We start from the raw sequence: 27,264 nt of genomic DNA on the forward strand, positions 1-27,264 counted from the left end.
ATTTGACGACGATTTCTATTCCTGCTAGTTTACAAGCTAGGCTGTTTTTCTTGCTAGCTCCCACGCTAGTTCCTTTGTTTTTTTGTCTTAAGTGCTATGAGCACGTTTTTAATTGTTCCCTTTTGATTTAATGCTTAATAAATAATTTTCCTACCTGCACGCTGTGTCCGAAGCCGTCTGCATCCCTGGGAGAACAACACCCGCATCATCATGCGACCCCGTCGTTACCGTTTTCTTTCTAAGAGTAACAAACTAGTTGAGAAGCACTAATCTAAAGTGAAGTAATGACAGTGTGATGATGGCGAGGAGCAGTTTTCACTGCCAGGCTCCGCCCACTTTGAATAGGTATGAATAATTACTCACCAATACAGCACTTCTGGGTGTAATCCTCAACATTTGTACCAATTTTGATCAGCCGAGTTATTATCGTCTTGTGTTCTGTGGCGAGCCTTCAGATCAAAGTTTGGCACCATGCCACGCCCACATCTCGTAGCACAGGCACTATTTATTCCCATTTTGTCACAGACCATCAGTTTAGTATCCGTCTGTTCATCTGATGTGACGTAATGTCACTTTGACTGGTGATGGCGAGGAGCAGTTTCCGCCACCAAGCTCCGCCCACTATGAATGAGTTGGGATCGGTGATGACCCGTACGCCACTTCCTGGTGTCATCATCATCATTTGTACCAATTGTGATTACGATCCGACTTTGTCGAGCAGAATTATTCAAGTTTTGTGTCGTTTAAAGTTTGGCGGCGAGCCATCAGATCAAAGTTTGGCTCCAAGCCACGCCCACATCCTGTGACGCAGGCAAATTTCCTTCGCCATTTGTCATAGCCCATCTGTCTTGTATCTTTCATTTTAACCGCGGTTCATTCGGTCGAAGTCCCTTGAAGGAGTTCGTTAAAATGCGAACTCTGTTTTTAGCTAAAAACTGGCCAGCGGAAACCAAGATGGCCGACTTCCTGTTTAGTTTCCATTATGGCTTCTTGAGACTTTTACTCACACAGCTTTTTGCTTCTCGGCCTCCAACTATAATTAACTATTTGTTTTGTGTTTCCTAATAATGTAACAAATATTATATTATCATTCATGATTATTTTGTTGTTGTTAAATTAAAAATACATATCTTGTTGACTTATGATTTTAAAGCAAGTTATCCATTAAATTGTACATTGTTTAAGTTAAAGTTAAAGTACCAATGATTGTCACACACACACACTAGGTGTGGCGAAATTATTCTCTGGATTTGACCCATCACCCTTGATCACCCCCTGGGAGGTGAGGGGAGCAGTGAGCAGCAGCAGTGGCCGCGCCCAGGAATCATTTTTGCTGATTTAACCCCCAATTCCAACCCTGGATGCTGAGTGCCAAGCAGGGAGGTAATGGCTCCCATTTTTATAGTCTCTGGTAAAGACGACAATAGATTTTACAGTAAAAAACGGACATATTGTTTTTCTATTTGCATTAATAAAACGTGAAAACAACAACAACCATTGATTTTACGGTAAAAAACTAACAAACCATAAAAAAACGGACATGTTTGTTTTTGTATTTGCATTAATAAAAACATAAAAACAACCATGGATTTTACGGTAAAAAACAAAACAATCATTAAAAAAACTGACATATTTGTTTTTCTATTTGCATTAATATATCATAAAAGCAACAAAAATCATGGATTTTATGGTAAAAACAAACCATAAAAAAACAGTCATACTGTTTTTCTATTTGCATTAATAAATCATAAAAACAACAACAACCATGGATTTTACAGTAAAAAACAAACAAACCATAAAAAAAAGTCATGTCGTTTTTCTATTTGCAATAATAAAACGTAAAAACAACAACAACAACCATGGATTTTATGGTAAAAAAACAAATATTAAAAAACTATCATATTGTTTTTCTATTTGCATTAATAAAACATAAAAACATCAACAATCATGGATTTTACAGTAAAAAACTAACAAACCATAAAAAAAACTGACATATTTGTTTTTCTATTTGCAATAATAAAACGTAAAAACAAAAACAATCATGGATTTTGCAGTAAAAAAAACTAACACACCATAAAAAACAGTCATTGTTATTCTATTTGCAATAATAAAACGTAAAAACAACAACAACAACCATGGATTTTACGGTAAAAAACAAACCATAAAAAAACAGTCATACTGTTTTTATATTTGCATTAATAAAACATAAAAACAACAACAATCATGGATTTTAGGGTAAAAAAACAAACAAACCATAAAAAAACAGTCATATTGTTTTTCTATTTGCAATAATAAAATGTAAAAACAACAACAACCATGGATTTTACGGTAAAAAACTAACAACCCATAAAAAACGGAATTTTTTTTTTAATATTTGCATTAATAAAACATAAAAACAACCCTGGATTTTACAGTAAAAAACAAAAAAAAACATTTAAAAAAAACTATCATATTGTTTTTCTATTTGCATTAATAAAACATAAAAACAACCATGGATTTTACGGTAAAAAAACCAAAAAAAATGGCCGCACAGTCACCAAAATCTTTCTGTAAAAAACTGGTACCGTTTTTCAATTTACAGTAGTACACCGCAAAAACTACAACAATAGATTTTAAGGTAAAAAAAACAAAACAAAAAAATGGCTGCTCAGTTGCCAGACGTTTTGTTAAAAAAAACTGTTCCAACTTTGTATTCACAGTAATCTGCTGTAAAAACAACAGCATGTGAGCTCTAGAGAGTACATACACAGATATGTAACCATCAAACGCAAATGCGTAATAATATTCTTTTACTATTCACAGTTACAAGCGGCCCTCCGAAGGGCGGCCATAACTGCGATGTGGCCCTCAGCGAAAAGGAGGGCCACAGTTTGAGTCAACAGTTTGTCCTCAAGCGTTGCTTTGTTGATGCAGCGGCGCATCCAAGGTGATCCAAATGAAATATAACTGAATGATTGTAGAAGTTTGGAAGGAACACGGTGGTGGACTGCTAAGAAAATGTGTCACCCTGGAAGAGTCAACAGTTTGTCCACAGGCGCTGCTATCTTGCAGGGGGAAAAAGGCTCATCAATACTTCAGATGCTGCCGGTCTGGTTTCTTCTGGATGGCTGCGGCTTTCTCTGCTTTGGCAAGTGTCGGGTTCACGTCTCTGCTGACACCTGTAGCCACCACACGCCGATCATGTGACACACCTGCGCTGCAACGTGCACTCAGGTCATCCGTCCCATGAGGTGGAAATGTTGCAAAGGGAAAATACATGGAGGCCATGCAGGAGCTCAGGGCGTGTGTGTGTGTGTGTGTGTGTTATCGCGCACACACCACCAGAATTATTTTGAACTCCACCTAAAGAAAAATTTGCAAAATATATGTTTATAAAGTCAGTAAATACGTCCCTGGACACATGAGGACTTTGAATATGACCAATGTATGATCCTGTAACTACTTGGTATCGGATCCATACCTAAATGTGTGGTATCATCCAAAACTAATGTAACAGTATCAAAGAAGAGAATAAGTGATTATTACATTTGAACAGAAGTGTAGATAGAACATGTTAAAACAGAAAACAGCGCGACACCTACCCTTTACATCAGTATTTCTTCATCAGTATTGGTTTATTAGGTATTATATTTTATTGTATGATCCTGTAACCACTTGGTATCGGATCGATACCTAAATGTGTGGTATCATCCAAAACTAATGCAAAGTACCAAAGAAGAGAAAAAAAAGTGATTATTACATTTGAACAGAAGTGTAGATAGAACATGTGAAAACAGAAAATAAGCAGATATTAACAGTAAATGAACAAGTAGATTAATAATCCCTTTTTTACAGTTTGTCCCTCATAACAAAATAAAAGGTAGATAAATGACACAATATGTTACTGCATACGTCAGCAGACTAATTAGGGGTCTTTGTTTGTTTATTAAATTGTTTATTAATTAAATTAATTATTATTTAATTTATTATTAATTTAATTTAATTTAATTAATTTGTTTATTAAATTGTTGATAAATGACACAATATGTTACTGCATACATCAGCTGACTAATTAGGAGTCTTTGTTTGTTTATTAATTTTTATTTATTTATTTAATATATTTAATTTATTATTATTTAAATTATTGTTAATTTAATTTAATTAATTTGTTTATTAAATTGTTGATAAATGACACAATATGTTACTGCATGCGTCAGCAGACTAATTAGGAGTCTTTGTTTGTTTATTCAATTTATTTATTTAATTAATTTAATTTATTATTAATTTAATTAAATTAAATTAATTTGTTTATTAAATTGTTGATAAATGACACAATATGTTACTGCATACGTCAGCAGACTAATTAGGAGTCTTTGTTTGTTTACTTACTACTAAAATACAAGTTGTCTAGTATGTTCACTATTTTATTTAAGGACTAAATTACAATAATAACCATATTTTTAATTTACCCTAAGATTTTTTTGTTGAAATAAAGTCAATAATGACATTTGTTGTGGTCCCCCTTATTTGGAAAAGTATCGAAATACATTTTGGTACCGGTACCGGTACTAAAATATTGGTATGAGAACAACCCTATTTAGTATTGAAATTTATTGAGAAGTTTAGGCCAAAAAAGTAAAAAAAAAAAAAAAAGAATCCAAAATGTTTTTAGAGCCTAAAGAGGGTTAAATACTCATTGATTGACATATTCAATCCGATTGTTAACCTAAAACTAGCACATCTAAATTTTGATAAAAAGGTGGTACATGCAAGGTGCTACTTGGTGTAAAAAGTGTGCGAACCACAGTTCTTGACAGGTTTTTATGTATTCAGTACATGGCAAATGTAAAAATGACATTTTTTTGTGTGTGTCCATGGGTTCTGTTTGCAGTTGTGATGCTATGCTAACACCATGTAGCCTACCTGGTCTTGAATACCCGGTCTTGAATACCTGCTGGAACTAAAGAGTCAATAGTTCCATGAGGTGTAAACACGTACAGCATCCAGGTGGTAAAAAAAATATATATACAGAGGAGCTCCTTTGACCTTGAAGAGCGTTTGACGTAGGAATGCAGAATCAGGAGTCACATGATGCGTCGCTCCGTGGGGCGGACGGCCAGCAAGTCAACGTGCGTTCAGGGTTCAGTCCGGTCTGGAGTGGGGAGGACCGCTAGACGGGCTCCACGTAATTGGCCGGGTAAAGACCCAGCTGGCCGTTGTCTAGGCGACCTTTGCACCAGCCCTGCTCGTCCTCGTCCTCCAGCTTCGTCAGCTCGTCGCCTGAGGAGGAGGAACACATGTAGACGGAAACATGTAGAAGGAAACACCCAGAAGGAAACATGTAGAAGGAAACATGTAGAAGGAAACACCCAGAAGGAAACATGTAGAAGGAAACACCCAGAAGGAAACATGTAGAAAGAAACACACAGAAGGAAACATGTAGAAGGAAACATGTAGAAGGAAAAACCCAGAAGGAAACATGTAGAAGGAAACACCCAGAAGGAAACATGTAGAAGGAAACACCCAGAAGGAAACATGTAGAAAGAAACACACAGAAGGAAACATGTAGAAGGAAACATGTAGAAGGAAAAACCCAGAAGGAAACATGTAGAAGGAAACACCAGAAGACTCAGTGGGGTGTCCAGGAGACATTAGTTAGTCAGCAGGCACCAGACATGGAAACAACGCTGGGAATTTGGTCCTGACTCAAAGTCAACCTTGGAGGAACTTGTCTTTGGACCACCTTGAGTCAATGCAGGTTGTCCATATTTTTGTGACGGACGATTCGATCGATGCATGGGTTACGATCCGATTCAAATACGATTTATTTATAAAACAGAACGTTTCAAAGTGATTCGGTTTAGTGTATGAACGATTCATTAAGATTGGATTTAGTGTATAAACGGTTAATTAAGATTTGATTTAGTGTATGAACAATTCATTAAGATTGGATTTAGTGTAAAAACAAATAATTAAGATTCAATTTAGTGTATGAACGATTCGATTTAATGTATGAGCAATTAATTAAGATTCGATTTAGTGTATGAACGATTCGATACGATATGATTTAGTGTATGAACGATTCATTAAGATTCAATTTAGTGTATAAACAAATAATTAAGATTTGATTTATTGATTGATTTATTTTTTGAATATATTTTATTAATATTATCTTTTATTTTTCCCCTCCCTCAGGGGGGGAACTCGACAGGGCGGTTGCTGGGTGTTCCATCTCCATCGTTGGGGTCTCTGTGGGTGGGGTGGATGGTTCCCGTGGCTCCGTGCTGGGCGGTCCTGCGGCGGTCGGCTTGGGTGGGGTGGCCGAAGGCGGGCTGCGCCGTGCTCTCCGGGGGTGGGGGATGGGCTCGTGGGGGCCCGGTTGCTGGTGGGGCGGTGGCGGTCTTCCCGTCCGGTTGCAGGGAGTCTCTGGGCCCCGGGTGCGTCTGTCTGCGGCCTGCTGCTGGCTCTTACGGGCGGCAGGGTGGGCCGGGCTCTGGGGTTCCTGTCGCTGGCCGGTCTGGCTGCGTGGGGCCGGTGGTCCCTGGTTCCCAGGGCACCACACCTGCTGTTTGTGGGTTGGGCTCTCTGGGTGGCTGGGGTTGTACTCTGGCTCCCACACACAATGGGAGTCAAATATATTGTACATACATATACTCACATACACACCGTTATTCATACATACATAGGTACCTACGCTCCCACATACATACACAAATACAGTACATACCTACAGTACATACTCAAAGTTCGTACATCCACAAGCACATTCACTGTACAAACATACACATACACATACATGTACATATACATTCACTGTACAAACACACATATACACATACTGTACATATACATTCACTGTACAAACATACATATACACATTCTGTACATATACATTCACTGTACAAACACACATATACACATACTGTACATATACATTCACTGTACAAGCACACGTATACACATTCTGTACATATACATTCACTGTACAAGTACACATATACACATACTGTACATATACATTCACTGTACAAACATACATATACACATACTGTACATATACATTCACTGTACAAGCACACATATACACATACTGTACATATACAAGTACATATGCAAACATACACTCATGCACATAATCATGTTTCATCAAACATATATTAACGTTGTTACCCTACGGTAAACTGGGTAACACATGGCACACTGACAAAGCTTAACTTATTGTTACTATAACAATCTACAAGGTTAATATAGGTTGCTTCTCTTTCTTCCCCTCCATTTTTCTGCATTCTTCTGTATCTCAAGTTATCATTACGTATATGTATTGTTGCATTTGAACAACTGTATTGTTGATAATAGAGGTATATTATTGGTATTGTTCATTATCAATAGCGATATTTCTATTGGTATTTGTATTGATCCATTTGTAGTGTAATAATGCTCATTGTCATTTCTGTATTATTATTTATTTCGTTAACTGCTTCTTTGCTATCACTTTTACCATCATATTTGTACATGTCGTATTTGCTGATGTTGCTCTATTGTTGTTGTTGTTGTTGTGTTTGCTGTTGTTGTTGTTGTGTCTCTGTCTAATCCCCCTCTTGTCCCCACAATTTCCCCCTCTGTCTTCCTTTTTTCCTCTTTCTATCCCCTCCTGCTCCGGCCCGGCTGCACCAAATGATAATATAAATACATTTAATAAAGTCAAATACAAATAAGGCAACAAGAGAAGTATCTTACACTTCTCTTTTGTAAAGTAAATGTAAACAGCCGATATGGGCATCTACATCAACTATATGATTTGCCTGAGAAGCTGGACAGGACAACAACAACAACAAACAATAACAACAAAATATTTTTGATTTAGTGTATGAACGATTCGATTTAATGTATGAGCTATTAATTAAGAATTGATTTAGTGTATGAACGATTCGATACCATTTGATTTAGTGTATGAACGATTCATTAAGATTCAATTTATTGTATGGACGATTCATAAAGATTTGATTTAGTGTATGAACGATTAAGATTAAGAAAATTAATTAAGATTTGATTAAGTGTATAAACAATTAATTAAGATTTGATTTAGTGTATGAACGATTCCATTTAATGTATTAGCTATTAAGTAAGATTTGATTTAGTGTATGAACGATTTGATTTAATGTATGCATTGTTAAGTAAGATTCGATTTAGTGTATGAACGATTTGATACCATTTGATTTAGTGTATGAACGATTCGATTTAATGTATGACCTATTAATTAAGATTCGATTTAGTGTATGAACGATTCGATTTAAATTATGAATTATTAATTAAGATTCGATTTAGTGTATGAACGATTCGATTTAGTGTATGAACGATTCGATTTTATGTATGAGCTATTAATTAAGATTTGATTTAGTGTATGAACGATTCGATTTAATGTATTAGCTATTAATTAAGATTCGATTTAGTGTATGAACGTTTTGATTTTTAATGTATGAACTATTAAGATTCGATTTTGTGTATGAACGATTCGATTTAGTGTATGAACTATTCAATTTAATGTATGAGCTATTAATTATGATTCGATTTAGTGTATGAACGATTCGATACCATTTTTTTAGTGTACGAACGATTCATTAAGATTCGATTTATTGTATTGACGATTCATAAAGATTTCATTTAGTGTATGAACGATTCGATTTAAATTATGAATTATTAATTAAGATTCGATTTAGAGTATGAACGATTCGATTTAGTGTATGAACGATTCGATTTTATGTATGAGCTATTAATTAAGATTTGATTTAGTGTATGAACGATTCGATTTAATGTATTAGCTATTAATTAAGATTCGATTTAGTGTATGAACGAGTTGATTTAGCGTACGGACGATTAATTAAGATTTGATTTAGTGTATGAATGATTCATTAAGATTCAATTTAGTGTATAAACGAATAATTAGGATTCGATTTAGTGTATGAATGATTCGATTTAACGTATGAGCTATTAGTTAAGATTCGATTTAGTGTATGAACGATTCGATACCATTTGATTTAGTGTATGAACGATTGATTAAGATTACATTTATTGTATGACAGATTCATATAGATTCGATTTAGTGTATGAACTATTAAAATTGTATTTTGTGTATGAGCGATTAAGATTCGATTAAGTGTATAGACGAATAATTAAGATTCGATTTAGTGTATTAACGATTCGATTTAATGCATTAGCTATTAATTAAGATTCGATTTAGTGTATGAACGATTCGATACCATTTTTTTAGTGTATGAACGATTCATTAAGATTCGATTTATTGTATTGACGATTCATAAAGATTCGATTTAGTGTATGAACGATTCGATTTAAATTATGAATTATTAATTAAGATCCTTTTTAGTGTATGAACGATTAATTAAGATTCGATTTTAGTGTATGAACGATTTGATACGATTTGATTTAGTGTATGAACGATTCATTAACATTCGATTTAGTGTATGAACAATTAATATTCGATTTAGTGTATGAAGGACTAATTAAGATTTGATTTAGTGTATGAACAATTCATTAAGATTCAATTTAGTGTATAAACAAATAATTTAAATTTGATTTAGTGTATGAACGATTCGATTTAATGTATGACCTATTAATTAAGATTCGATTTAGTGTATGAACGATTCGATATAATTTGATTTAGTGTATGAACGATTCATTAAGATTCGATTTATTGTATGGACGATTCATAAAGATTTGATTTAGTGTATCAACGATTAAGATTCGATTTAGTGTATGAACGATTAATCAAGATTCGATTAAGTGTATAAACAATTAATTAAGATTCGATTTAGTGTATGAACGATTTGATACGATTTGATTTAGTGTATGAACGATTTATTAAGACTCGATTTAGTGCATGAAAAATTAAGATTCGATTTAGTGTATGAAGGATTAATTAAGATTTGATTTAGTGTATGAACGATTCATTAAGATTCAATTTAGTATATAAACAAATAATTACGATTCGATTTAGTGTATGAACGATTCGATTTAATGTATGAGCTATTAATTAAGATCCTTTTTAGTGTATGAACGATTAATTAAGATTCGATTTAGTGTATGAACGATTTGATACGATTTGATTTAGTGTATTAACGATTCATTAAGATTCGATTTAGTGTATGAACAATTAATATTCGATTTAGTGTATGAAGGACTAATTAAGATTTGATTTAGTGTATGAACAATTCATTAAGTTTCAATTTAGTGTATAAACAAATAATTAAAATTCGATTTAGTGTATGAACGATTCGATTTAATGTATGAACTATTAATTAAGATTTGATTTAGTGTATGAACGATTCGATATAATTTGATTTAGTGTATGAACGATTCATTAAGATTCGATTTATTGTATGGACGATTCATAAAGATTTGATTTAGTGTATCAACGATTAAGATTCGATTTAGTGTATGAACGATTAATCAAGATTCGATTAAGTGTATAAACAATTAATTAAGATTCGATTTAGTGTATGAATGAGTTGATTTAGTGTATGAACGATTAATTAAGATTCAATTTAGTTTATGAACGATTTGATATGATTTGATTTAGTGTATGAAAGATTAATTAAGATTCGATTTAATGTATGAACAATTAAGATTCGATTTAGTGTATGAAGGATTAATTAAAATTTGATTTAGTGTATGAACGTTCATTAAGATTCAATTTAGTGTATAAACAAATAGTTAATACAAAATTTAGTGTATGAACGATGCGATTTAATATATGAGCTATTAATTAAGATTCTATTTAGTGTATGAACGATTCGATTTAATGTATGAGCTATTAATTAAGATTCGATTTAGTGTATGAACGATTCGATACCATTCGATTTATTGTATGGACGATTCATAAAGATTCGATTTAGTGTATGAACGATTAAGATTTGATTTAGTGTATGAAAGATTAATTAAGATTCGATTAAGTGTATAAACAATTAATTAAGATTCGATTTAGTGTATGAGCGAGTTGATTGAGTGTATGAATGATTAATTAAGATTCGATTTGGTGTATGAATGATTTGATACAATTTGATTTAGTGTATGAACGCTTCATTAAGATTCAATTTGGTGTATAAACAAATACTTAAGATTTGATTTAGTGTATGAACGATTCGATTTAATGTATGAGCTATTAAATAAGATTTGATTTAGTGTATGAACGATTCGATACCATTTGATTTAGTGTATGAACGATTCATTAAGATTCGATTTATTGTGTGGACGATTCATAAAGATTCGATTTAGTGTATGAACGATTTGATACAATTCAATTTAGTGTATGAATGATTTGATATTTGATTCAGTGTATGAACAATTTGATACGATTCGGTTTAGTCCGTGAACAATTCGACACAAATTGATTTAGTGTATGAACGATTCGATACCATTTGATTTAGTGTATGAACGATTCATTAAGATTCGATTTATTGTGTGGACGATTCATAAAGATTCGATTTAGTGTATGAACGATTTGATACAATTCAATTTAGTGTATGAATGATTTGATAATATTTGATTCAGTGTATGAACAATTTGATACGATTCGGTTTAGTCCGTGAACAATTCGACACAAATTGATTTAGTGTATGAACGATTCGATACGATTCAATTTAATGTATGAACGATTTGATACAAATCGATTTAGTGTATGAACGATTCGATAAGATTTAATTCAGTGTATGAATTTGTTGATCTAACGTTAGACATCAACGTTGTCTCAACTTCCAAATACCAAACCAGGTTTTAAAGGACGGTTGTATCAAAGTCTTGTGCCTGCTGGATCTAGTTGTGTGTGACGCTCACCCGCACTGAAGCTGAGCTCGTCCTGCTCCTGGCCCTCGTAGTCGTAGAGCGCCCGCACCCTCACCCCCCCGCCCGTCTCTTCCTCGAAGGGGTTGGCGCCTCCGTTGGTGTCGCTGGCGGAGTTGGGTGCCGTCTGGTCCTCGTCCGACCACTCGTTGGAGGCCGTGTAGGCCTGGTTCTTCTCGGAGCTGCTCAAGCTGAATGAAGACCGAGGAAGGGCAAGGTTTCATGAACCGTGGGACTACATTCTAGTTCCAGACCCTAGTCTTGAGATAAAGACAACGTTTCATTCTAGTCCCAGGCCAAGTCTTGAGATAAAGACAAGGTTTCATGAACCGTGGGACTACATTCTAGTTCCAGACCCAAAGTCTTGAGATAAAGACAACGTTTCATGAACCGTGAGACTACATTCTAGTCCCCAGACCCAAGTCTTGAGATAAAGACAATGTTTCAGGAACCGTGGGACTATATTGTAGTTCCAGAAACCAAAGTCTTGAGATAAAGACAATGTTTCATAAACCGTGGGATTACATTTTAGTCCCCAGGCCCAAGTCTTGAGATAAAGACAATGTTTCATGAACCGTGGGACTACATTCTAGTCCCAGACCCAAAGTCTTGAGATAAAGACAACGTTTCATGAACCGTGGGACTACATTCTAGTTCCAGACTCAAGTCTTGAGATAAAGACAATGTTTCACAAACCGTGGGACTACATTTTAGTCCCAGACCCAAGTCTTGAGATAAAGACAATGTTTCATAAACCGTGGGATTACATTTTAGTCCCAGACCCAAGTCTTGAGATAAAGACGTTTCATGAACCGTGGGACTACATTCTGGTCCCCAGACCCAAGTCTTGAAATAAAGACAACGTTTCATGAACCGTGGGACTACATTCTAGTCCCCAGGCCCAAGTCTTGAGATAAAGACAACGTTTAATGAACCGTAGGACTACATTCTAGTCCCCATACCCAAGGCTTGAGATAAAGACGTTTCATGAAACGTGAGACTACATTCTAGTCCCAGGCCCAAGTCTTGAGATAAAGACAATGCTTCATGAACCATGGGACTACATTCTAGTCCCAGACCCAAGTCTTGAGATAAAGACGTTTCATGAAACGTGAGACTATATTCTAGCCCCAGACCCACGACTTGAGATAAAGACAACGTTTCATGAACCGTGGGACTACAATCTAGTCCCCAGGCCCCAAGGCTTGAGATAAAGACAAAGTTTCATGAACCTTGGGACTACATTCTGGTCCCCAGGCCCAAGTCTTGAGATAAAGACAATGTTTCATGACCATGAGACTAAAATGTAGTCCTAGACCCAAGTCTTGAGACAAAGGTCACCCCAACAACTCACCTGCCCTGGTCCGCAGCCTGAGCGTGGTCTACGGCTGTGGTGACATTGGTCAGCATGATGCCCTCACTGCCTTTCTTGAACTTTTCCTTCTTGACGATGCTGTAGGCCAGGTCCGGGTTGTACTCCTGCAGAGGGACACAGTGTTTGGAACAGCTGTCCTGGTCCCGGAACGGACGGGAACCGGCGGAGACCAATACCTCAAACTGCGGCCAGTTCATGTGCATGCCTGGGCCGTGATTGTTGTTGAACCATTGCAGGTCTTCCTGAGGGCTGGCTGAGGTGATGGTGTGTTCCAGTTCCCGGTACACTGACGCGTAACTGCTCCGGGAAAAGACCAGGGATCAGAGAACAGTTCTCAGGTGAGCACACACCTCACATTTCAGCAAGAATTATAAAGGCAGTTTGTCTTGTCAAGGAAGAATTCTAAACGGGAAACTAGAATATTTAGTTCCCAAAACCGTTTCATCAATTTAGGAAACACTTGGCTCTCCTAGTAGCACCATAGTGACATCATTAAATACAGTAGTGTAGTAGACCTAAGTATTCATTAAGTACCACCATAATGACAACATTAAATACAGTAGTGTAGTAGACCTAAGTATTCATTAAGTACCACCATAATGACAACATTAAATACAGTAGTGTAGTAGACCTAAGTATTCATTAAGTACCACCATAATGACAACATTAAATACAGTAGTGTAGTGGACCTAAGTATTCATTAAGTACCACCATAATGACAACATTAAATACAGTAGTGTAGTAGACCTAAGTATTCATTAAGTACCACCATAATGACATCATTAAATACAGTAGTGTAGTAGACCTAAGTATTCATTAAGTACCACCATAATGACAACATTAAATACAGTAGTGTAGTAGACCTAAGTATTCATTAAGTACCACCATAATGACATCATTAAATACAGTAGTGTAGTAGACCTAAGTATTCATTAAGTACCACCATAATGACATCATTAAATACAGTAGTGTAGTAGACCTAAGTATTCATTAAGTACCACCATAATGACAACATTAAATACAGTAGTGCAGTAGACCTAAGTATTCATTAAGTACCACCATAATGACATCATTAAATACAGTAGTGTAGTAGACCTAAGTATTCATTAAGTACCACCATAATGACAACATTAAATACAGTAGTGTAGTGGACCTAAGTATTCATTAAGTACCACCATAATGACAACATTAAATACAGTAGTGTAGTAGACCTAAGTATTCATTAAGTACCACCATAATGACAACATTAAATACAGTAGTGTAGTGGACCTAAGTATTCATTAAGTACCACCATAATGACAACATTAAATACAGTAGTGTAGTAGACCTAAGTATTCATTAAGTACCACCATAATGACATCATTAAATACAGTAGTGTAGTAGACCTAAGTATTCATTAAGTACCACCATAATGACAACATTAAATACAGTAGTGCAGTAGACCTAAGTATTCATTAAGTACCACCATAATGACAACATTAAATTACAGTAGTGTAGTAGACCTAAGTATTCATTAAGTACCACCATAATGACATCATTAAATACAGTAGTGTAGTAGACCTAAGTATTTATTAAGTACCACCATAATGACAACATTAAAATACAGTAGTGTAGTAGACCTAAGTATTCATTAAGTACCACCATAATGACAACATTAAATACAGTAGTGTAGTAGACCTAAGTATTCATTAAGTACCACCATAATGACAACATTAAATTACAGTAGTGTAGTAGACCTAAGTATTCATTAAGTACCACCATAATGACATCATTAAATACAGTAGTGTAGTAGACCTAAGTATTTATTAAGTACCACCATAATGACAACATTAAAATACAGTAGTGTAGTAGACCTAAGTATTCATTAAGTACCACCATAATGACAACATTAAATACAGTAGTGTAGTAGACCTAAGTATTCACTAAGTACCACCATAATGACAACATTAAATACAGTAGTGTAGTAGACCTAAGTATTCATTAAGTACCACCATAATGACATCATTAAATACAGTAGTGTAGTAGACCTAAGTATTCATTAAGTACCACCATAATGACAACATTAAAATACAGTAGTGTAGTAGACCTAAGTATTCATTAAGTACCACCATAATGACAACATTAAATACAGTAGTGTAGTAGACCTAAGTATTCATTAAGTACCACCATAATGACAACATTGAAATACAGTAGTGTAGTAGACCTAAGTATTCATTAAGTACCACCATAATGACAACATTAAATACAGTAGTGTAGTAGACCTAAGTATTCATTAAGTACCACCATAATGACAACATTAAATGCAGTAGTGTAGTAGACCTAAGTATTCATTAAGTACCACCATAATGACAACATTAAATGCAGTAGTGTAGTAGACCTAAGTATTCATTAAGTACCACCATAATGACAACATTAAAATACAGTAGTGTAGTAGACCTAAGTATTTATTAAGTACCACCATAATGACAACATTAAAATACAGTATTGTAGTAGACCTAAGTATTCATTAAGTACCACCATAATGACAACATTAAATACAGTAGTGTAGTAGACCTAAGTATTCATTAAGTACCACCATAATGACAACATTAAATAGAGTAGTGTAGTAGACCTAAGTATTCATTAAGTACCACCATAATGACAACATTAAATACAGTAGTGTAGTAGACCTAAGTATTCATTAAGTACCACCATAATGACATCATTAAATACAGTAGTGTAGTAGACCTAAGTATTCATTAAGTACCACCATAATGACAACATTAAAATACAGTAGTGTAGTAGACCTAAGTATTCATTAAGTACCACCATAATGACAACATTAAATACAGTAGTGTAGTAGACCTAAGTATTCATTAAGTACCACCATAATGACAACAATAAATACAGTAGTGTAGTAGACCTAAGTATTCATTAAGTACCACCATAATGACAACATTAAATACAGTACTGTAGTAGACCTAAGTATTCATTAAGTACCACCATAATGACAACATTAAATACAGTAGTGTAGTAGACCTAAGTATTCATTAAGTACCACCATAATGACAACATTAAAATACAGTAGTGTAGTAGACCTAAGTATTCATTAAGTACCACCATAATGACAACATTAAAATACAGTAGTGTAGTAGACCTAAGTATTCATTAAGTACCACCATAATGACAACATTAAAATACAGTAGTGTAGTAGACCTGAGACTTGACTTTCCTTTTAGCCGGGTCGCCTCCCTTTTCCTTTTTTTTGTCTCCTCAGACAAAACTTTTCGTTTCTTTGGTTGTTTTGCAGCTTCTGCCATGATACCATGAATTGCACATAGGGCTTTTTCTTCTTCTTCTTTCAGTTTTCTGGCGGCACGTAGGCGTTCGCAACGACTCCCGTCTTTTTAACGAACGGGGAAAGGAGGAGTGACGTATGCCGTAAAGCAAGTTAGCACATTTGACGTTTTTTTTATTCCTGCCACCCTCCTCAAAGTCACTAAGTGCCAGTAGAAGCGATACAGACCCCCTCAGGCCATGTAGTCCATGTATCGGACGTGTATGCATGAGCCGCTTGTTAGCGTAAGATTGTCAATAAAAGTTAAAAACCCTCGGACTTTGTGAGACTTCTTCTTACTTTAATTTCTTTTCACGTGAAAAACCTAAAGGTGTGTCGGCTTTTATTTTGCCACGGTGTAGCGCCATGATCCATTACATCAAGGGGGAAACCCCAGAGTCCAAACACACCTCCATGATGACAGGTGCCTTGCTGAGGTAGATGAAAGTGAAGATGATAGAGCGGCCAAGTTTGTCTTCGGACCTGAACGCAACCTGAGCGCCTGCGGAGTGTCTTCAATGGAACAGGTTCGAGGAGTCTAATGTTTACCAACTCCACCAGAGATGGAAGAGAATTCCAGTAACAACCGGTGGAGTTTCGGTGAATTCCATGTCCGAGAGTACCAAAGCCGTGCTAGATAACAATGGTGCTCAGACTACTGTGAAGTTGCACCATTGGACATGTGAGGTGTATGAGGACGTGAGCTATCGAGACCATAAAGACTGAGTTGATGGCTTTTCATCCATCCATCCATCCATCCATTTTCTGGGTCTGAGTCTGGGTCCCGGGGGCAGCAGTCTAAGCAGAGAAGCCCAGACTTCCCTGTCCCCGACCACCTCCTCTAGTTCTACGGGGCGGATATACAGAGGCGTTCCCAGACCAGCTGTGAGACATAGTCCCTCCAACGAGTCCCAGGTCCGCCCCGAGGTCCCCTCCCGGCTGGACATGCCCGAAACACCTCACTAAGGGAGGCGTTCAGGAGATGCCATCTCAACTGGCTCCTCTCCACGTGAAGGAGCAGAGGCTCTACTCTGAGTCTCTCCCGGATGCCCCAGCTCCTCACGCAATATCTGAGGGTGATCCCAGAGATAGGGCCATTACCCAAAGTTCATGACCGTAGATGAGGCTAGGAACGTAGACTGAACTGTAAATCGAGAGCTGAGCCAGAAGGGTGATCCCAGAGATAGGGCCATTACCCAAGGTTCATGACCATAGAAGAGGGTAGGAACGTAAACTGACCTGTAAATCGAGAGCTTCGCCTTCTGGCTCAGCTCCAACAGACCGGTACAGTGACTGCATCACTGCACACGCCGCTCCAATCTCGCGTTCTATTCTTCCCTCACTCGTGAACAAGACCCCCGAGATACTTGAACTCAGAACAGAACTTCCAGCGAACTTCGCTGGAACGACCGGGGGAGCCTCCGCTAAGACGCTGCAAATATCCACCCAAGCCCTGGTCTACTCTGCAGCGGAATACTGCAGCCCAGTCTGGAGCAGAAGCCCACATGCGAGAAAGGTCGATGTGGCTATTAATACCTGCCTCCGGATAATAACTGGATGCTTGAAGCCTACCCCTGTGTCCCTCCTGCCGGTCCTCGCGGGAATAGCACCGGTCGGCCTCCGACAGGAGGCTGCCCCCCTCGCCCTGGCTAGGAAGGCACAGAAATATGACGGGCACATCTTGCACAACACCAGAGTAACACCAGCACCTCCAAGCAGACTCAAGTCCCGCCACCCCTACAACAAGGCAGCACAAGAGATGCTCAACTCCACCTCTGAGGACATCTCCAGAGGTGCATGGTTGGCAGCAGCTTGGAAGCAGGAGTGGGAGTCGGCCAGGCCCTCCGGAGTCCACCGCTACATTTGGGACCCAGGAGATGGCGCCATCGGAGGAGACGACCTACCACGCCGGCAACGGGCCACGCTGAACCGTCTACGGACTGGGGTCGGTCGCTTTGAGTCATCAATGAAGACGCGGGGCTTGGCGGACAGTGCGACATGCGAGTGCGGTGACCCTGAGCAAAACCGCCGACCATATAATCAACATCTGCCCCTTATGGACCGCCCTCAGAAGCCAGCCTCTTGCACCTAGGACCAGAGATGTGGGTATGGCTACGCGACACCGAGTTGGACATCTGACGTTACACGAAAGAAGAACAGAACTTCACTCCCGACCCGAGAGGGTTTTCATTGGTTCGTCAAGCTATGCTACAAAACAAACTGTAGACTGACCACTCTGAAGTTCTACCTAGGTTCCTTTTGATCGTGTTGATGACCTGTGAGGGCTGTACTTACTTCTCAGAGACAATTGAAGATGAGTTAGTGGATTCAAACCTTTGGTTCTCTGTGAGGTTGAGGTGGCGTTTGACGTCCAGCATCACCTCCCTGAGGAAGCTCAGCCTCTTCTCCTCAAACTGCTGACACTGGTCAAAGACCTGCTCCATGTTCTCCATGTACGGAGGCGTGCACTTGTTGAGCTCGTCCACAGCCTTCTCGTACTTTTCCTTGGCCTTCACCCAAACAAGTCACAGATAAGAGGAGAACAGGTCAAGGTAGAGCAGAATCTCGTGGACTTAAAGCCAGGGGGGGGGGGGGGGGGGGGGGGGGTTAAAGTGCGGTGCTGAGTCACATATTAACAATGCTGATAAGACCTTCAGAAGGACTTGCCAGAGAGGCTTTTTATCGTTCGCACCTTCTGTGAATCCACTTTGCACTTGTCCACTTTCTCTTGAAGTTTCTTCAGCTGGTCGGCGTTCACGGAGCCATCGGCCTTGCCGTTGGTCTCCCTGGTGGAGGCCAGCCTCTCCTCTTTGCAGGCCACGTGGTACGACTTCTTGGCAGCCTCCAGCTGAGACGACAGAGGAACATGTCTGCTAGGGCTGCACGGTTAGTCCACAGGGAGGTTTTACAACACCCAAAAGCAGTGAAGTTGTCACGTTGTGTAAATGGTAAATAAAAAGAGAATACAACAAATCCTTTTCAACTTATATTCAATTGAATAGACTGCAAAGACAAGATATTTCATGTTCCAAATGGTAAACTTTTTGCAAATATTAGCTCATTTGGAATTTGATGCCTGCAACATGTTTCAAAAAAGCTGGCACAAGTGGCAAAAAAGAGTGAGAAAGTTGAGGAATGCTCATCAAAGACTTATTTGGAACATCCCACAGGTGAACAGGCTAATTGGGGACGGGTGGGTGCCATGATTGGGTATAAAAGCAGCTTCCATGAAATGCTCAGTCATTCACAAACAAGGACGGGGCGAGGGTCACCACTTTGTCAACAAATGCCTGAGCAAATTGTTTAAGAACAACATTTCTCAACGAGATATTGCAAGGAATTTAGGGATTTCACCATCTACGCTCCGTAATATCATCAAAAGGTTCAGAGAATCTGGAGAAATCACTGCATGTAAGCCATGATATTACACACCTTGGATCCCTCAGGCGCTACTGCATCAAAAAGTGACATCAGTGTGTAAAAGATATCACCACATGGGCTCAGGAACACTTCAGAAAACCACTGTCAGTAACTACAGTTGGTCGCTACATTTGTAAGTGCAAGTTAAAACTCTACTACGGGGACGGTGTGGCGCTGTTGGGAGAGTGGCCGTGACAGCAACCTGAGGGTTCTTGGTTTGATCCCCACCTTCTACCAACCTCGTCACTTCCGTTGTGTCCTTGAGCAAGACACAACGGTGTGTGTGAATGGGTGAATGTGGAAATAGTGTCAAAGCGCTTTGAGTACCTTGAAGGTAGAAAAGTGCTATACAAGTATAACCCATTTACCATTTACTATGCCATTTATCAACAACACCCAGAAACGCTTCGCTGGGCTCAAGCCTATCTAAGATGGATTGATGCAAAGTGGAAAAGTGTTCTGTGTCCACATTTCAAATTGTTTTTGGAAACTGTGGACGTTGTGCAAAGAGGAAAAGAACCATCTGGACTGTTCTAGGTCAAAGGGTGGGTAAAGTGTCTTGCCCAAGGACACAACGGCAGTGACTAGGATGGTGGTAGCAGGGATCGAACCTGGAACCCTCCAGTTACTAACTGAGCTATACCGCCCCATGAAGGTAATTACTAATGTCTGCATGGATTTTCTATGCCAGTTACAGTTGCATTGAAGATGTTTTAGATTTCATCTCCAAGGACTCCTAAGGAGTCTTCCTGCCTTCTGCGGACTTGATCTCACCTCCTTCAGCTTCTTGGCCCAAGGCTTCTGGGCCTTCTTGAAGCCCTCATCCGCCTCTTTGGTTTCCTTGAAGCCCCCCATCATCTGCTTGTGGTAGGAGTCCTTCTGCCAGTTCTTCACCTTCTCAAAGTCCTCGCCCATCAGGCCGTTCTTCACCGTCTGGTGAAGGTTGCTCACCTTCTCCGCCTCGTTCATCAGCGAGACCCAGGCGCGCTCCACCGTGCCGTACTGAGGACCTGCGGCGGGGGGGATGGGAACCGCGTCAACGGGCGCGTCGCGGTGCTTGAAACTTCTCCTACCTTTGTCGACCAGCTGTCTCCATCTCTTGGACCACTCGGTCAGCTGCTGGGCGTAGGCTTTCTCCAGCTTGGCCCGCTCTTGGATGCAGTTCATCAGGTCGTTGCAGAGCCTGTGGCCGTCGTCGATACGCTTCACCGACCGCTTGTAGTTCCCAACCTGGAACACAACAAAACATGCTAACTCAAACATGCTAACTCAAACCACTCCACCTGGAACACGTGTCCTGACCACGCTGGTTGAAGACCACATAACCCTTGCTGACACCCCAAAGTAGGCTTGTCCCCATACCAATATTTTGGTACCGGTACCAAAATGTATTTTGATACTTTTCTAAATAAAAAATGTCATTATTGTCTTTATTGTAACAACAAATCTTAGTGTACATGAAACATATGTTTATTATTGTCATTTAGTCCTTAAATAAAATAGTGAACATACTAGACAACTTGTCTTTTAGTAGTAAGAAAACAAACAAAGACTCCTAATTAGTCTGCTGACGTATGCAGTAACATATTGTGTCATTTATACACCTATTATTTTGTACACATTATGAGGGACAAACTGTAAAAAATGTATTATTAATCCACTTGTTCATTTATTGTTAATATCTGCTTATTTTCTGTTTTAACATGTTCTATCTACACTTCTGTTAAAATGTAATAATCACTTATTATTCTCTTCTTTGATACTTTACATTAGTTTTGGATGATACCACACATTTAGGTATCAATCCAATACCAAGTAGTTACAGGATCATACATTGGTCATATTCAAAGTCCTCATGTGTCCAGGGACGTATTTACTGACTTTATAAACATAATATGAATTTTTAAAAAAAAGGAAAAAAGATTTTGAGACGATGAAAAATATCGATGTAATCATAGTAGTATCGACTAGATACGCTCTTGTACTTGGTATCATTACAGTGGATGTCAGGTGTAGATCCATCCATGGCATTTGTTTACAAACCCCGTTTCCATGTGAGTTGGGAAATTGTGTTAGATGTAAATATAAACGGAATACAATGATTTGCAAATCCTTTTCAACCCATATTCAGTTGAATGCACTACAAAGACAACATATTTGATGTTCAAACTCATAAACTTTCTCTTTTTTTTTGCAAATAATAATTAACTTAGAATTTCATGGCTGCAACACGTGCCAAAGTTGTTGGGAAATGGCATGTTCACCACTGTGTTACATGGCCTTTCCTTTTAACAACACTCAGTAAAGGTTTGGGAACTGAGGAGACACATTTTTGAAGTGGAATTCTTTCCCATTCTTGCTTGATGTACAGCTTAAGTTGTTCAACAGTCCGGGGGTCTCCGTTGTGCTATTTTAGGCTTCATAATGCGCCACACATTTTCAATGGGAGACAGGTCTGGACTACAGGCAGGCCAGTCTAGTACCCGCACTCTTTTACTATGAAGCCACGTTGATGTAACACGTGGCTTGGCATTGTCTTGCTGAAATAAGCAGGGCCGTCCATGGTAATGTTGCTTGGATGGCAACATATGTTGCTCCAAAACCTGTATGTACCTTTCAGCATTAATGGCGCCTTCACAGATGTGTAAGTTACCCATGTCTTGGGCACTAATGCACTCCCATACCATCACACATGCTGCCTTTTACACTTTGCGCCTATAACAATCCGGATGGTTCTTTTCCTCTTTGGTCCGGACGACACGACGTCCACAGTTTCCAAAAACAATTTGAAATGTGGACTCGTCAGACCACAGAACACTTTTCCACTTTGCATCAGGCCATCTTAGATGAGCTCCGGCCCAGCGAAGCCGGCTGTGTTTCTGGGTGTTGTTGATAAATGGCTTTGGCTTTGCATAGTAGAGTTTTAACTTGCACGTACAGATGTAGCGACCAACTGTAGTTACTGACAGTGGTTTTCTGAAGTGTTCCTGAGCCCATGTGGTGATATCCTTTACACACGCTTTTTGATGCCGCCTGAGGGATCCAAGGTCACAGGCATTCAATGTTGGTTTTCGGCCTTGCTGCTTACATGCAGTGATATCTCCAGATTCTCTGAACCTTTTGATGATATTACGGAGCGTAGATGGTGAAATCCCTAAATTCCTTGCAATAGCTGGTTGAGAAATGTTGTTCTTAAACAATTTGCTCAGGCATTTGTTGACAAAGTGGTGACCCTCGCCCCGTTCTTGTTCGTGAATGACTGAGCATTTCATGGAAGCTGCTTTTATACCCAATCATGGCACCCACCTGTTCCCAATTAGCCCGTTCACCTGTGGGATGTTCCAAATAAGTGTTCAATGAGCATTCCTCAACTTTCTCAGTCTTTTTTGCCACTTGTACCAGCTTTTTTGAAACATGTTGCAGGCATCAAATTCCAAATGAGCTAATGTTTGCAAAAAATAACAAAGTTTCTCAGTGTGAACATGAAATATCTTGTCTTTGCAGTCTATTCAATAGAATATAAGTTGAAAAGGATTTGCACATCATTGTATTCTCTTTTTATTTTCCATTTACACATTTTAGACCTGTGTGAGAAATTTCAAGTCAATCTGATTTGAGTGGTTCAAACTTTGGAGTTTAAAAAAATCACACCACCATGTGGTATAGTTTTAAACAACAAAACAGTATTTTGGTTACCTGGAGAAAAAAAACCATGTAGAAATCCAATAATAAACATATTGTTAAAGGAATACATCTCGGGTATTAAAGTCGACAATGTTGGACATTGTAGAATCCCTGAGGTCTGAAGGGTAAAGATCTTTCCTTAGGTTTTTACATTCTAGCCGTGCCACACCCGCACGTGAACCCAGCAACCTCGGCGCTATGGTCGGCGTAGCAAAGTGGTGAGTCAGCACCGTGATGTAGCGAGACGCCTACCGCTGCACGGGTGATGATGATGATGATGATGATGATGATGATGATGATGAAAGACTGCAGAGTGTGTGGAAGTGAACAACACTTTGCTCTTCTTCTCATATTTAATATTTGACCTCAGGGAATGCCAGCTCCTCCAGCTCATTAGTGCTAGACAGCCAGAGTTGGTGATGTCATCAATTTGTCACTCCTCTGATATTTTGTCAACAATCATTTAATGTGGCCCTCAACGCCATTTAATGTGCTCCACCACATCATTTACTGTGGTGCGCCACACCATTTTAAACTGACCCGTCACATCATTTTATGTGCTCCACCACATCATTTACTGTGGTCCGCCACACCATTTTAAACTGACCCGCCACAACATTTTATGTGGTGCACCGCATCATTTACTGTGGTCCGCCACACCATTTTAAACTGACCCGCCACAACATTTTATGTGGTGCACCACATCATTTACTGTGGTCGCCACACCATTTTAAAGTGACCCGCCACATCATTTTATGTGGTGCACCACATCATTTACTGTGGTCGCCACACCATTTTAAAGTGACCCGCCACATCATTTTATGTGGTGCACCACATCATTTACTGTGGTCGCCACACCATTTTAAAGTGACCCGCCACATCATTTTATGTGGTGCACCACATCATTTACTGTGGTCGCCACACCATTTTAAAGTGACCCGCCACATCATTTTATGGGGTCCACCACATCATTTAAAGTGGCCCTCCACATCACTTTACGGTGGCCAGCCACGACATTTAATCTGGTCTGCCACATAATTTTAAAGTGGCCCTCCACATCATTTTACTGTGGTGTGCCACTTCATTTTAAGTGACCCTCCACATCATTTTATTATGACCCTCCACATCATTTTATTGTGGCCAACCTCATCATTTAATGTGCTCCACAACATCATTTAAAGTGGCCCTCATGCCATTTAATGTGGTCCAGCACATCATTTATTGTGGTCCACCACACCATTTTAAACTGACCTGCCACTTCATTTTATGTGGTCCACCACATTGTTTACTGTGGTCACCACACCATTTTAAATTGGCCCTCCACATGATTTTAAATTGGCCCTCCACATAATTTTAAAGTGGGCCCCCACATCACTTTACGGTGGCCAGCCACATAATTGAATCTGGTCTGCCACATAACTTTATTTTGGCCTTCCACATCATTTTACTGAGGCCCGCCACATGATTTAATGTTGTCCACCACACCATTTTAAACTGACCCTCCACATCATTTTACTTGGCCCTCATCACCATTTAATGTGGTCCACCACATTATTTAACATGGTCCACCACACCATTTTATAAACTGACCCTCCACGTCACTTTACTGTGGCCCTCAACGCCATTTTATGTGGTCCACCACATCTTATAACGTAGTCTGCCATACCATTTTAAACATGACCCTCCACATCATTTTTACTGTGGCCTTCAACGCCATTAAATGTGGTCCACCACATCATTTACTGTGGTCCACCACACCATTTTAAACTGACCGGCCAGTTCATTTTATGTGGTCGCCACACCATTTTAAAGTGACCCTCCACATCATTTTATCGTGGCCCTCCACATCACTTCATTGTGGCCAGCCACATCATTTAATCTGGTATACCACATAATTTTAAATTGGCCCTCCACATCATTTTGCTGTGGTCTGTCACTTTATTTTAAGTGACCCTCCACATCATTTTATTGTGGCCAACCACGTCATTTAAAGTGGCCCTCAACGCCATTTAATGTGGTCCACCACATCATTTACTGTGGTCCGCCACACCATTTTAAAATGGCCCTCAACGTAATTTTATAGTGGCCCTCCACATCACTTTATGGTGGCCAGCCACAACAATTAATCTGGTCTGCCACTTAATTTTAAAGTGGCCCTCCACATCCTTTTACTGTGGTCGTCACTTCATTTTAAGTGACCCTCCACGTCATTTTATTACGACCCTCCACGTCATTTTATTGTGGCCAACCACATCATTTAATGTGCTCCACCACATCATTTAAAGTGGTCATCAACGCCATTTAATGTGGTCCACCACATCATTTATTGTGGTCCGCCACACCATTTTAAACTGACCTGCCACTTCATTTTATGTGGTCCACCACATCATTTACTGTGGTCACCACACCATTTTAAATTGGCCCTCCACATAATTTTATTGTGCCCCTCCACATCACTTTACTGTGGCCCTCAACGCCATTTTATGTGGTCCACCAAATCATTTACTGTGGTCGCCACACCATTTTAAAGTGGCCCTCCACATCATTTTATTGTGGCCCTCCACATCACTTTACGGTGGCCAGCCACATCATTTAATCTGGTCTGCCACATCATTTTAAGGTGGCCCTCCACATCATTTTACTTGGCCCTCAACGCCATTTAATGTTGTCCACCACACCATTTTAAACTGACCCTCCACGTCATTTTACTTGGCCCTCAACGCCATTTAATGTGGTCCACCACATAATTTACTGTGGTCCGCCACATCATTTACTGTGGTCCGCCACACCATTTTAACCTGACCTGCCACACCATTTTATGTGGTCCACTACAACATTAACTGTGGTCCACCACACCATTTTAAACTGACCTGCCACATCATTTACTGTGGTCCGCCACACCATTTTAACCTGACCTGCCACATCATTTACTGTGGTCCGCCACACCATTTTAATCTGGCCTGCCATTTCATTTTATGTGGTACAAAACTAATTTACTGTGGTCGCCACACCATTTTAAAGTGGCCCTCTACATAATTTTATCGTGGCCCTCCACATCACTTTACGGTGGCCAGCCACATCATTTAATCTGGTCTGTCACATCATTTTAAAGTGGCCCTCCACATCATTTTACTGAGGCCCGCCACATGATTTAATGTTGTCCACTACACCATTTTAAACTGACCCTCCACATCATTTTACTGTGGCCCTCAATGCCATTCTATGTGGTTCGCCACATCATTTAACGTAGTCTGCCACACCATTTTAAAGTGGCCCTCCATGTCATTTTACTGAGGCCCGCCACATGATTTAATGTTGTCCACCACACCATTTTAAACTGACCATCCACATCATTTTACCTGGCCCTCAACGCCATTTAATGTGGTCCACCACATCATTTACTGTGGTCCGCCACGCCATTTTAAACTGACCTGCCACATCATTTAATGTGATCCGCCACACACTTTTAACCTGACCTGCCACATCATTTTATGTGGTCCACCACATCATTTACTGTGGTCGCCACACCATTTTAAAGTGGCCCTCCACATAATTTTATTGTGGCCCTCCACATCACTTTACGGTGGCCAGCGACATCATTTAATCTGGTCTGTCACATCATTTTAAATTGGCCCTC

The 27,264-nt window shown here is 39.1% G+C and overlaps 1 protein-coding gene across 3 annotated transcripts in view; it reads right to left on the bottom strand.

Moving 5' to 3' along the window:
• Positions 1-3,927: 3,927 nt before the first annotated feature.
• Positions 3,928-27,264, bottom strand: part of pacsin1b (protein kinase C and casein kinase substrate in neurons 1b) — a 56,916-nt gene continuing 33,579 nt past the window's right edge. Inside the window, exons 3-10 of one of the 3 annotated variants that reach the window (XM_062037624.1) lie at positions 21,017-21,173; positions 20,718-20,953; positions 19,216-19,371; positions 18,858-19,033; positions 13,384-13,504; positions 13,187-13,311; positions 11,827-12,023; positions 3,928-5,259 (exon numbers count right to left, since the gene is read on the bottom strand). In XM_062037624.1, coding sequence (XP_061893608.1) covers positions 5,150-5,259; positions 11,827-12,023; positions 13,187-13,311; positions 13,384-13,504; positions 18,858-19,033; positions 19,216-19,371; positions 20,718-20,953; positions 21,017-21,173 — 1,278 coding nt within the window. In that variant the 3' untranslated portion in view covers positions 3,928-5,149. Of the gene's footprint in view, positions 5,260-6,061; positions 6,586-11,826; positions 12,024-13,186; positions 13,312-13,383; positions 13,505-18,857; positions 19,034-19,215; positions 19,372-20,717; positions 20,954-21,016; positions 21,174-27,264 lie in introns of those variants that run through there. The other 2 variants (XM_062037623.1, XM_062037622.1) reach the window with 2 other exon arrangements.

This window comes from Entelurus aequoreus, linkage group LG26, assembly GCF_033978785.1.
Source record: "Entelurus aequoreus isolate RoL-2023_Sb linkage group LG26, RoL_Eaeq_v1.1, whole genome shotgun sequence".
In the NCBI taxonomy this organism is placed as follows: Eukaryota; Metazoa; Chordata; class Actinopteri; order Syngnathiformes; family Syngnathidae; genus Entelurus; species Entelurus aequoreus.